The following is a 12,711-nucleotide window of genomic DNA, read 5'->3' on the forward strand; positions in this document are numbered from 1 at the left end:
CTACTGGCAAATTAATGCAACTGCAGTGAGTGCATCAACAAACCAAATCCTCCAAAGGGTTCTCTTTCGGTCTGTGTTTGTTCTTGTATCTCCAGGGCCTTTGGGAATCACCTAATTCCCTCAAACTTTCCCAGATCTGGATGCAGCGATCAGCCTACCATGCTTCAATCATGTATAGGGAGAGGCCCTCATTTTAAAAGCCTTTTCTCATTGCAATGAAAGGCACTTGAAATATATCTCTAGTAGATGGTCAAAAGAAAAGGAGGACTTGTGGCACCTTAGAGACTAACAAATTTATTTGAGCATAAGCTTTCGTCAGCTACAGCTCACTTCATCGGATGCTTTTGGTGGAAAATACAGTGGGGAGATTTATATACACACACAGAGAACATGAAACAATGGGTTTTATCATACATACTGTAAGGAGAGCGATCACTTAAGATGAGCCATCACCAGCAGCAGAGGGGGAAAGGAGGAAAACCTTTCATGGTGACAAGCAAGGTAGGCCATTTCCAGCAGTTAACAAGAACATCTAAGGAACAGTGGGAAGTGGGGTGGGGGGGGGAGAAATAACATGGGGAAATAGTTTTACTTTGTTCAATGACTCATCCATTCCCAGTCTCTATTCAAGCCTAAGTTAATTGTATCCAGTTTGCAAATTAATTCCAAGGAGATAGTCAAACACCTGCACTCACTGTGTTTTAAAAAGACCCTGCTCCTCTTTGACATGTCCCTAGTGTCTGCTCGAATCTTCTGCTCATTTCTTTCAACCCTCAGTGGTGTGCACACACCCACCCAAAACATGCTTCTGAGCTAATACACACCACTGAGTTCCTGCTGGGAGAAAGGGGAGGAATATCACACTGAAAGAGTGGTATGTCTCCGCATTTCCTTCCTGAATCCCAATTGTACCATGTAGCTCAAGCCTTTTAAACCTTTAGTGTAGCAAGAGAGAGGGTCTCTGCCAGGCCTAGCGGGTGTGGATATTGTCAGTGCTGGAAGTGACTGACTTCTTTTAAATACCATGCACCACCTATCTCTGTGTTTCTATGAGAACCGCACTCCAGTGCATGAAGGAGAGCCTGTCACTTCCTTGCCTTGGATACCCCTCTTTAAATGTTGCTTGCATGGGTGGGTTATAAATATAGAAACATAAGCCTGCTGGGTTTTTTCTCCAAACACGTCCCTCCCATCTTAACATAATCTATGCAATTCCTCCAGCTGTTCCTATACTTGGTATGACCTTCTTTCCCTTGTCCTCCCCCCACTCCCTTGCTCCTTCCCTGCCTGACATTGCGGGCCTGGTGGCCAATCGGCTTCTCCAGAAGATCAAATGTCGCTATAACATGAGGACTTAATCACCTTGGGAAGTTTGCAGATCCTGCAGCCCGTCCCATTCGGCAGGGAACTCACCACTTCTCTCAGCTTCCCCCTCTCAGGTAAGAAGTAGATTAGGCGGGGGACATGTCTGTGTGAGTAGAAGAGGGACAGCAGACTGGACCCTTGGTCTAAATGGGGAACAGTAGGGGAGCCATGACACTCGCTCATGAATAAGACTGAGCCTCAGAACCCTGGCATTCAGATGAAGGCACTAAGGAGGGCAATGGACCTATTCTTTTTCTTATCTACTCAGAGGGGGATTTGTTGACCTTGTTTGAGGCTTGAGAATGTCCATGAAGATCTGGATTATCTGGTATATAGCAGATATTCCTTTGGATTGGGAGCAGGGGGAATCTCCACCTAAACTCAAGGCCCTGTGGATGAGAACTAAGTGACATGGCATCTCCCATGACTTTGAGGTTGACAGGACTATTGAAGTGATGAAACAAAAAGTACATGTGCCAAAGACACTTTGTAAAGCCTGGGATGAGCTGACTGTTTAAAGCACTGCCAAGAGCTTTATTTTGAACCCAACTCTGCAAGAAGGCAAAGGGCTGAGGCTGGGGGAGAGGGATATATGCAAAGAAGTGATGTGTATTGGTACATCTCATGGAGATGTCCAAAGGCAGGAAGGGTATCTGTAAAAACATGAAGCAGCTTGCTCCTTGGATAAGGCTAGTATTCAGTTTTAAAGGAGAAAAGGAGTGAGAGAAAAACATGAAGGACTCCCTCCTGATCTGTTAAAGAAATGTGTGTCTGTGTTGGGGGAGGTTAAATTAAAGATGTCACTAGGAGATTTTTTTTGTTACACAAAGATAATGTGAGTTCGAAATGTCACGAAATACAATAGCTATCTCTGAGACCTGCCATGCAGGGGGGTGTCAAAATCAAAATAGTCCAGAAAAGGGGATTAAGATGGGAGGTAAGCATGCTACAAAGACATGGTTTGTGTCTTTGCTTTCTGCCCTCCATGCCCACCTCTGAGATAATTCAAACATCCCGCATGCCTCATCCTGGCCAGGGATCTGTCAGCTAGGTGATCACATACAGCAGCAGTGGTTCAGTAATTGTATAGGGCAGCAGAAGAAACCCAAGAGCCAGCTTGGACACCAAGGAGGGTGTGGGACACTGGGGTAAGTTTCTAGCATCCCAGAAGAGTTGTCAGCTTACACTGGCTAGCAGATGCCATTTTGTGGGTGGGGGTAAATTGAGATGTATACTGAAATGGTCCGTGATGACATCCCAAAACTGAGAAGCGATGTAAAAAGTCCACATGTTCATGTGTGGCCCAAACCGCTTTTCTCATCCCTCTTCACCAGCTTGCTGGGTGAGTGAGTATTGCAGACTACTCTGCATTCCTTATACCTCCCCAGGGCCATGTGGGTTATTATTACACAGATGGCTCACTGGTGTGTTTTTCTCCTTCTGCAGTCATGCCTTAATTATCTCTGAAAGCTTGGGAGGCAGGGTGTTAGTGAACAGAGTGCCTTCCCTTTGGGTGCTGAGCATCTACATCGTGGATCTAGTTGTGATGGCGACCAGTGGCTAAATTGTCGATTGCTGTGTTGTGTGAATGCAGCTGTATGATGCTCCGCTGTCGGTGACAAAGTGGGGTAAACCTCACTGGTGCAAGTTACCTTTTACACCACTGTGGTATGTCCTACTCTAGGGGTTTGCACTGGTGTAGCTATACTGGCATAAAACCCCAGGGTAGATAAGACCTAGTACAGTGAAAGGATTGGTGTTACAAAGGATTTGCCAGTGTTCCCATTCAGCTGGATGGGATGTAGGAGGAGGGATGGGATGTGTGCAGGCGTGGGAGATGAGGGGAACTTGGGGTTTCATTTCTCTTTTTTAAAGTCTTCTTATTCCTAACGAACCCTGGCAGTGGAGTGAGATAGCCTAGAGGCACAAATGGATAGAATTAAGATTACTTAGACTGTAAACTCTTTGGGGCAGGGAGTGTCATTTTGTTCTGTGTTTTTACAGTGCTTAGCACAATGGGGTCCTGGCCCAGGACTGGGGTTCCTACGTGCTACTGCAATACAAGTCATAAATGATTGTGTTAAGATTGAACAAGATGGATTTTTCATGCTGGGTGTTGGTTTCTGGCCCCCAAAATAGAATCACTTTTATCTTCCAAAGCAGTGAATAGTTCAGAGAGGAAGAATTCCACCAAAGGGGGGAGGGAATGAAGGATGTACATAGAAAATGTTATTAGATGTGTCAGATTTACAGGAGCCCCTGCCAGGGAACTATACCCATCTGCTACTTGATAGATTGTACCCAGCCATCTCGCCTGACAGTTATTCCTGCCAGATCTGGTCTTCCATGCATGTCCATTTTCTTTCTCCCCCTTTCTTTAATAATCTCGCTACTTTACATCCCTTTATGGCAGACAGTGTCTGGCTAAGGAGTGAGAATGATTGATAGGAGGGTTATTTTCATAGACGGCCTCTGAAGAGCAAGGGAGTGAATTTAATCTGTCAGCTGGCAGACGGGTACATTCTCAGCTGTTAAGATGCTCCCTGGGAGATGGTAGCTGAGTCCAAGACAAGAAGGAACTGATTTGGACCAAAAGGAGCATATAGTTCAGAGCAAGAGACATAGACAAGTTTGCTAGATAGAATCATGGTCCACCTTGTCCACTTTAATATGACTAGGAACAGAATATTTACCCTTCACTTTGAGCCCACACTAATTTATGGGGCATCATTCATAGAGGGTATGAAATAAATATACTCATTTGGTTCTTCTGCTTTGTGAATGGTGAATGAAGCATGCATGTTCTTGACTTTAATTTCTGGAGGCCCTAGATATCAGGCCCTGAAGATCTTAAACAAACTTAGAAAGAAAACAATTTAGACCTTAAGCTCTTGAATTAAATGTGGAAAATAAACCTTGGCACTTGGGAAACTGGGTTTTAGAAGGCAGACTGATAATCAAAACAATCTTTTTCTGCATATGTTTAGATTTGTTTCCAGTGGACATCAATAATAATAATAATAATAATAACTAATCAACATTATTTATTAACCCATAAACCTGAGTCAAATTCAGGCCCCATTTTGCTGGATACTGTACAAATATAAAATAAAAGACAGTTCCTGTCTCAGAAGCGAACAGTCTAAATAGCTGATATTTTTGTTTTGTGATATCTGTGATGAGACGTGTTATCTCCACTAGGGGCCTGATCCAAAGCCACTGGAGTCTTTCCATTGATTTCCATGAGCTTTGGATCAGGCCCCAGCTGCACAAAATATTGCTGTTTTGTATTTTGTTTTATTTATTTAATTCCATTTGGGTGTACATAAAGTTTCACTTATTCATTGTTCTAATACATGAAGTAATTATGTGAATAATGCAGTGAAACCAGTCTAATAAAGTGATTTTGGCTCCCAATGGAAGTTTTGACATTGACTTTAATAGAAACTAGATAAGGCCCTCTATTCATTGAGAGCTATGAAGGGCCCAGTCATGCTGTCGTTTCTGAGGCAAGACCTTGATCAGCCTCACTGTAGGGGCGTGGGTTGCCTGGGCAAGATCTCAGGATAAGACATTACATGTCAACTCATTTTGTTGGAATTAGTAAACCTGACACTGTGTTTGGCAAATGATTGCCACACTCAGTGTCCACCAATGTGCTTCTGTCAGGTATCATTGGTCTCCATCTGGAAACCATGGATCTCCATCCCAGTGAGGCACACTCTAACCCCAACCCCTCCATAAGAACCATCATTAAAAATAAAGGCAAGAATAACCAGTGAGGGGCACAAGATGGAAAATTCAATTCCAGATTCTGAATATCACAACACTATGGAATATTTGGAGCCAGGATTTTTGTGGATTTTTTTTTGGCCCATTGTAAACCTAAGGGCCATTTGTGAACGTTAGTTCTAGACCTAGGTTTGGATTTTGTAACCCCCTTTAGGGTTTGGGGATCTGGGGCCTTGTTTTTAATCAATTCTGGTCCATCTCTGCATATTGCTTGCCTTCTTCTTTGTATTACTAATGATTATTTTTGTTATCCATGTATCTATTTACTAATTTTGCCCAGTTCCCAGAAGTCCCATCCAGTATGCGCCCTCATGCTAGACTGTACAAACAGATGGAAAGATGTGGTCCCTGCTCAGACAAGTCTAGTCATATTTTATAGCATGCTAATAGGTGCCTTGTAGAATCCCATTGGCTTCCTCAGCACTTAGACTGTCAACAAATATGGAAGAATCTACGGAAAAACCTGACATGTCCAAACCTCAGCGAGATGTCCTTAAAGGAGAACAGCTAAATGGCAACAGGATGAGCTCATTGTGGGAATCATTAAAAGAAAGACTTGTTTTGTGTCCCAAAGACTCTGATTGTCTTCAACGGGCTTTGGCTCAGGGTCTTTAAAGGAGGACAGTGTACACTGCACTGCATATTTATCCTGGATTTGGTCACAAAAATAAGTCAGCCCTTAAATACTCACATTATAAATGTGCATGAAGAACTGTCAAGGCCTCATTCTCCTCCCAAAATACACTACTGCAACTCGGTTGACTCCATTGAAATTGTATCGGTGAGAGTGAGTCTTTTAAAACATCTATGTTATCTTCAGACCTTAAAAGAGAGAAAGCCAGGTTTATATAGCGCAGGCAGAGAAAAAGAGGGGAATTGTCCAAAATTTCCACAAACCCGTACAGAATCATCTAGACTGGAAGGGTCCAATAGTAGGTCTTCTAGGCAGTTCCCCCTGGATCGCAGCAGGATTTGCTCTGTAATGGCTCTGCTGCCCCAATCTATAAAGCATGGTACTTATTCTTTATTTTTTAATGTATCATGGTATTGCCTGGAGGCCCAAACTGAGAGTGAAACACCCATCTTGCTAGCTACTGTTCAAACACATAGTAAGAGACAGTCCCTGGCCTGAAGAGTTTATAATCTAAATAGATGTGGGACAGGAGAAAGTAAATATGATTATGCCCATTATACAGATGAACAACGAGGTGCAGAGATTAATTGACAGAAGAAGACTGTGGCCATGCTGGGACCTGGGATGCCTACCCTAAGCAGAGTTTTGATGTCAAAAAAGGGATAAGTGCCAGAGAGCCTATGAAGTCCCCTAGGAATTGCTACTGATTTTTTGTGGAAGGTGCTTAGATGCTACGGTGATGGGCATCAGTATAAAACGAAAAAAATAAATATATAACAGACCCCAGAGCTCCTGGGTCCCAGTCCAGCGCCTTATCCAAGAGATCAGTCTTCCTTTCTAGTGGGAGATGGGCCTGGATTAGAGTCCTGGTTCCTTATGCCTTGGGGGAGCTGGAGCCAGACCTGAGCGTATCAGACCAATCTCTAGTACTGATATATACAGGCACAAAATGTACCTGACTGATACAACTTTCAAGGAGTGTTTGGATGGAAGGGGACAAAGGAGTAAATGAACAGGAAGAGCATTCCATCCTGATCAGAATATATATATACATGTAAGTCCTTTTGGGTGTTTACTCATGCTATCCAATGTTATCGTTGGGAACTGGACAGGATCCCTTATACAGCAGGGCCAGTGCCTATGGGATTATTATACTCATCTGAAATAGAAACCTTCTGAGCTGCAGTTGTTCCTCTTGGACATAAATCAGTCCGCCTGGTCCTTCAAGACTCCTCTCATATATCGGCTAAGTAATGAAGTCATGAAAGCCAAGTCTTGGGTTTCCGGCGAGGAGGTGTCTTGCTTTCTAATTTAAGACCCATCATGGATTTAGAGGAAGGTTGAGTGAAAGGCCCCTTACCCTCCAGAGCTCCTATTCCCTCCCCCCATCGCCTTGAGGCAGCTATCTCCTTAAAAATAGCCCTCTCTTCATCTGCCTCTCTCTCTGCAGAGAGCAGTGTGTGGAATTAAGAGTTCTGCAGTGTTCACAGGAAATGCTGGCTAAGTCGTTCCCCCTGGTAAATCATAGGAGTATAGGGCAGCTCCTCAGCCAGTGTCAGTTGGCCTAGCTCTACTGACGTCAATGGAACTATACTGATTTACACCTCAGATTTGAGGGCCAGAAAAGATCAGATGAGCCATCCGATCTGACCCCTGATTTTTTCAGGACTCCCTACACTAGATCTACCCCAGTCTATTGATTACAGTGCTAGCTTGGGACTCAGGAGGCCCAGGTTCACTACCCTGCTCTGCCACGGACTTCGTGGGTGATGTTGTGCAAATCACTTTCTCTCTCTGCCTCTGTTCCCAGACTGTAAAATAGGGATGATAGCACTGCCCAACCTCACAGGGATGTTGTACAGACAAATACCTTAAAGAGGGTGAGACACTCAAATACTGCACTGAGGGAGACCATAAAAATAACATAGTGAGATCTGTTTCACTATCTATCATATGAGGTGAGTATCTGCTGTAATAAATACTACAACTAGCCAAATAATATTAATCAAGCTGTCTCCTCTATGAATCAGGCCAGTTTCATACCCAGAATGAGTTACTGGATAATTTTTCACACGATTCAACTAGACTTTCAAACCTGTTGCTACTTATTCAGTTATTTATTTGACAGTTTTTTGGCATTAACCATCAAATAGCTCAGAGCCAATATTTTTGTACATTATTCTACCCGCTCCCATGTCTACTTGAATCTGATTGTCCGCTCACTTACTCTAGTATAAAATTTATTGAGCTCTTTGGAGTGGCACCAGGGTCAAACAGCTGTCAAAGGAGAATCAGGACTGGATTAGAGTTGACGGATGGGGATGGACCCGTTTCCAAACACCTCTGATGTTTGGAAAGCTTTGAAATACACCCAGATCCCAACCTGAACTCTTTGCAGCTCTTTGCGTCCATGCTAACCATCTTTGCTACAAAGCTAAAGGACTGTATCTTTTTAGATGACTCGTTTTTCCTTTCCTCTGTCCTTCTCATTTGATCTGACCCCCACTGATCTCTATAGTTCCAAGAATGGTGGTAGTGGTGGGGATCTGCTGCTTTCTAGGGCATCAGCTGTCTTTCTTTTCAGCTTCAAACGTCAGCACAACTGCTTCTGTCTTGTGGTTTGGTTTTTTTTGTTTTTGTTTTTTGTTTTTTTTAAGGAGACCCTTTTACGAATAACTTACCTCTTGCTTTTCCCCTTCATCTAGAAACCCACTGCCAACATGTCTGACACCGAGGAAGTGTAAGTAGAAATAAATCTGTCTTCATGTTAATCCATTCAGCTGGGCCATTTCAAGCAATCTGGGTTTTCCCTGTGAAGATAAAAGATGAGTTCCCACAGCTGCAAGGACCAAGAGCTGCCCATTGAAGTCAATGCACAGAGTCTCACTGACTTCGGTGGGCACTTGATAAGGCACCAAGGGTCCAAATGCAACCTGCTCTTCCTGCACCTGCCCCAAACTCCCCTACCAGGGTAAATCTGGAGTGGTAACACAAGTCGATGGAGTTGCTTGGCATATACACTGTTGTAGCTTCAGAATGCAGCATCTGACGTATATGGAGGGGGCGCGTCAGGGTAATATGGATGGAAGTTTCCTATTAAACAGAAGTTAGACCTTACAATGTGCCCTCAGGTAGGGTTGCATTATGGGGAAGGAGAACATCAGGCCTGGCCAGAGGACTCAAGTTGTGATGACTGAGGACCCTGAATCAGCCTGAAGCACCTTATGCAGCACTCGAGAATGAGCAATAAACATACTCCTTGCACTGGAGACCCCAGGACTTAGGGAGCCCCTAACACTGCTGATCTGGGAACAGTCTGGCCTGGTCCAATCATTCAAAAATGGGCTTGGCCAACAAACCAATGACAACTTTTACTACCTATCACCCTCTCCTACAAACACTTACCCACATAAGTAATTGGGATTACTAGTGTGTGTAATTTTACACATACGAGTAAAACTTTGCAAGCCTGGCCATAATTGGTATTTTAAAAAATGTAGTAATTTTATTGACCTAAAAACAACTGCCCGGGAGGTGGGAAGGGAAGAGAAGAGAGATCTATTTGTGTTTTAAATGTAAATGTGGCATCTTACTCAAATACACAGTTTAAAGCAAAGCAGAGGGATAGCTCAGTGGTTTGAGCATTGGCCTGATAAACCCAGGGTTGTGAGTTGTGAGTTCAATCCTTGAGGGGCCATTTAGGGATCTGGGGCAAAAATTGGGGATTGGTCCTGCTTTGAGCAGGGGGTTGGACTAGATGACCTCCTGAGGTCCCTTCCAACCCTGATATTCTATGATTCTATGATTCATTCACCTATTGTTAATGTAGAGTGGATGAAATATAAATTCAGTTTGATCAGACTCTTGCTTTCTTTGTCTCTCTTTTCACAGGGATCAGGTAGAGGGTAAGTCTTAAATTTCCTTGTCTCTAATTCTTTAATCATCAGCCTGATGTGGTTTTAAACAGCCTTTTCGATTTTATTTTTCTGCTGCATATTATTTTTCTTTTCTTTACTCTGGGTGAAGTCCCCAGCTGGTGTAAATGTGTGTATGTAGCTTCTTTGACTTCAGTAGAGCTATGCTGATACAGCTGGTATCTATCTATCTACAGGTTTCAGAGTAGCAGCCGTGTTAGTCTGTATTCGCAAAAAGAAAAGGAGTACTTGTGGCACCTTAGAGACTAACAAATTTATTTGAGCATAAGCTTTCGTGAGCTACAGCTCACTTCATCGGATGCATTTTAAAATAAATTTGTTAGTCTCTAAGGTGCCACAAGCACTCCTTTTCTTTTATCTATCTACAAATTCTGATACCCAGACTTATATTATGGAGCCCTTAACTCCATGAGTGGTCCTGTTGAGTTCAATGGGACTGCTTGTGGACTAAGGGCTGCATATATATAAAATCCTTTGTTATCCACTCAATCTGGCCTTTAATGTGTTTGTTAACAGCAAATGTTTGGTTGGGTGTGGATGGATTTATTTTATTTTTGTAGAGCTGCTGCCATCTGCTGGTGATTGTTTTTATTTGCAACCTTAGCCCCTGTGTATTTTGATTTTTTTCTTGCTGCTTTATTCTTATATACATTGGGCCTTCTGTGGTTTTTTAACCTGCTAAATTGCTTATAAGTCTCCATGCCCAGGATAAAATGTAATAGTAATTTTATAATTTAATAATATTTTCCCCCCATCTTCTCTGTCACTTTTTAATTCTCTCTCTTTCAAGGTCACTTGATTCCATATTTATTTTTGTCATTTTTGGAATGATCTCTCAGCAGCCGTCTGTCTTGTGTCCCCCTTCCTGTGTGAGGTCAGAGATTCAAACGCAGGAGCTCCCTCAGAATATGTGCACCTACAGGGTGAAATATCTTGTATGTTTGTTATGACATTTGGCTGTATGTTTGTTCATGTTGATGGTGCCACCATCATACATGTTACAGGCTAACATGTCATTGGTTAGTGAACCTAACTTTGCTCACTGTAGTGAAATGTTAGATTAAATGTGGTGGCCAGCAGTGTAGGGCCTGTGTTCATCTGTTATGATCCTTTTTCTCTGTGGTTTGAGTGAGGTAACTCATTAGTTCTCACTTTACCGGACATTCCCCATCAAACTGATGCAATTTGCCAAAATTTCTATAAGGCCTTGATCCAAAGCTCACTTAAATCAATGGAAGTCTCCCATTGACTTCAATGGATTTTGCATCAGACTTTTGCATTAGAGGAGCAAAACTGTTCCTAGCATGAAATTTCATAGCCATTTAATCACATTTTGGAACAGTTCAGCCATCTTTTTTCTTTATATTGGCATAAGATGCCTTTTGCTTACAGCTGCAACTCAGGAAAGTGCTCAGTTGAAAATCCAAACCCTACATTTTCACTTTAAGTAGGTGACAGTTTTCAATTTGTCTTACTTTGGATCTCTCCTATTGTATGTCCTCTTGAGCTGGCTGTTGCTGTTAGGTCCAATGACAGAATCGTTGCATTCATTGAAATGGTTCTGCATGTTTCAGTCATGAAAGGGTATTTAGATGAAGCCACTGATTTTGCAACCCCCTATCTACGGAGTCTTGTATCAGAGTGTGAGAAACCCATCAAAGTTTTGTTCTGATGACATATATGCAACTTGATACCTGCTTGATACCTGGAAAACTTTGGTGGCTGGAGTTCTGTGAAGTCAAACAGAACCAGAATTCCCTGGACCTGATTCTCATCTTGCTCACAACAATTTTACACCAGTAGAACTCAGTTGACTACTTTGGAGATACTCCGGATTTATACCAGTGTGAGCTGGATAAGAATCAGACCCTTCCTTTCCAACTTGCTCATGCAGTTTTAATTAAGCTCAGCACAAAAAGCTCAGTACAATCAGCCTCTCAATAAAGTCAGTAATTATTTTTCTAACTTGACCATGGACTCTTAAATATGATTACACCAAGCCCCTTGGAAATCTTTATGCTCTTTATAAGGACAGGTTTCAGAGTAGCAGCCGTGTTAGTCTGTATTAGCAAAAAGAAAAGGAGTACTTGTGGCACCTTAGAGACTAACAAATTACAAAGTACTCCTTTTCTTTTTATAAGGACAGGACTCTTTGTTGTCACTGGCTTCTTATCACCATGTCAGCTTTTGCGATCTATGTGCTGGAATGCTCAGCCTTGTTGTTGATTTTGCTGCCTTTTTTTTTTTTTTTTTTTTTAAATTTCAATGCAGAGGAATACGAAGAAGAAGGTAACAAAAAACTGGAATGTAATTTCTCTTTCTGTGACCCTTGACCCCACCTCTTTCCTTGCCTGTCAGGCACCTGTCTCTTTGTTACATGCCGCTAAAGGTGATCTGGAATGCTTGTTCACTAAATCAATCCAAACTGGTTTGGAGCCAAACATGTAGAGATGTGCCAAAGCTATGAAATTTAGAGCTAGGTATGATTTTTCCCATGATAGAATCATAGAAATATAGGACTGGAAGGGACCTTGAGAGATCATCTACTATATCTCCTTGTGTTAAGGCAGGACCAAGTACATTTAGGCTATCTCTGACAGGTTTTTGTCTAACCTGTTCTAAAAAGCAACAACCTCCCTTGGAAGCTTATTCCAGTTCTCAACTATCCTTAAAGTTAGCAAGTTTTTGTAAATATCTAATCTAAATCTCCCTTGCTGCAGATGAAGCCAATTGCTTGTTGTTAGGGCTGTCAAGAGATTAAAAAAATTAATTGTGATTAATCATGCGATTAAAAAAATTAATCGTAATTAATTGCACTGTTAATAATAAAATGCCATTTATTTAATTTAAATATTTTTGGATGTTTTCTACATTTTCAAATATATTGATTTCAATTACAACACAGAATACAGAGTGTACAGTGCTCCCTTTCTATTTATTTTTGATTACAAGTATTTGCACTGTAAAAAAAACAAAATAGTATTT

The 12,711-nt window shown here is 42.1% G+C and overlaps 1 protein-coding gene across 6 annotated transcripts in view; it reads left to right on the forward strand.

Moving 5' to 3' along the window:
* The first annotated feature begins 1,266 nt into the window (after positions 1–1,266).
* TNNT3 (troponin T3, fast skeletal type) overlaps positions 1,267–12,711 on the forward strand; it is a 55,870-nt gene continuing 44,425 nt past the window's right edge. For 4 of the 6 annotated variants that reach the window (XM_043516747.1, XM_043516746.1, XM_043516743.1 and 1 more), the window contains exons 1-3: positions 1,268–1,439; positions 8,497–8,531; positions 9,683–9,696. In XM_043516747.1, the coding sequence (XP_043372682.1) occupies positions 8,512–8,531; positions 9,683–9,696 (34 nt within the window). In that variant the 5' untranslated portion in view covers positions 1,268–1,439; positions 8,497–8,511. Of the gene's footprint in view, positions 1,440–8,261; positions 8,532–9,682; positions 9,697–12,711 lie in introns of those variants that run through there. The other 2 variants (XM_043516742.1, XM_043516745.1) reach the window with 2 other exon arrangements.

Source organism: Dermochelys coriacea, chromosome 6 (assembly GCF_009764565.3).
Source record: "Dermochelys coriacea isolate rDerCor1 chromosome 6, rDerCor1.pri.v4, whole genome shotgun sequence".
Classification (NCBI taxonomy): Eukaryota; Metazoa; Chordata; order Testudines; family Dermochelyidae; genus Dermochelys; species Dermochelys coriacea.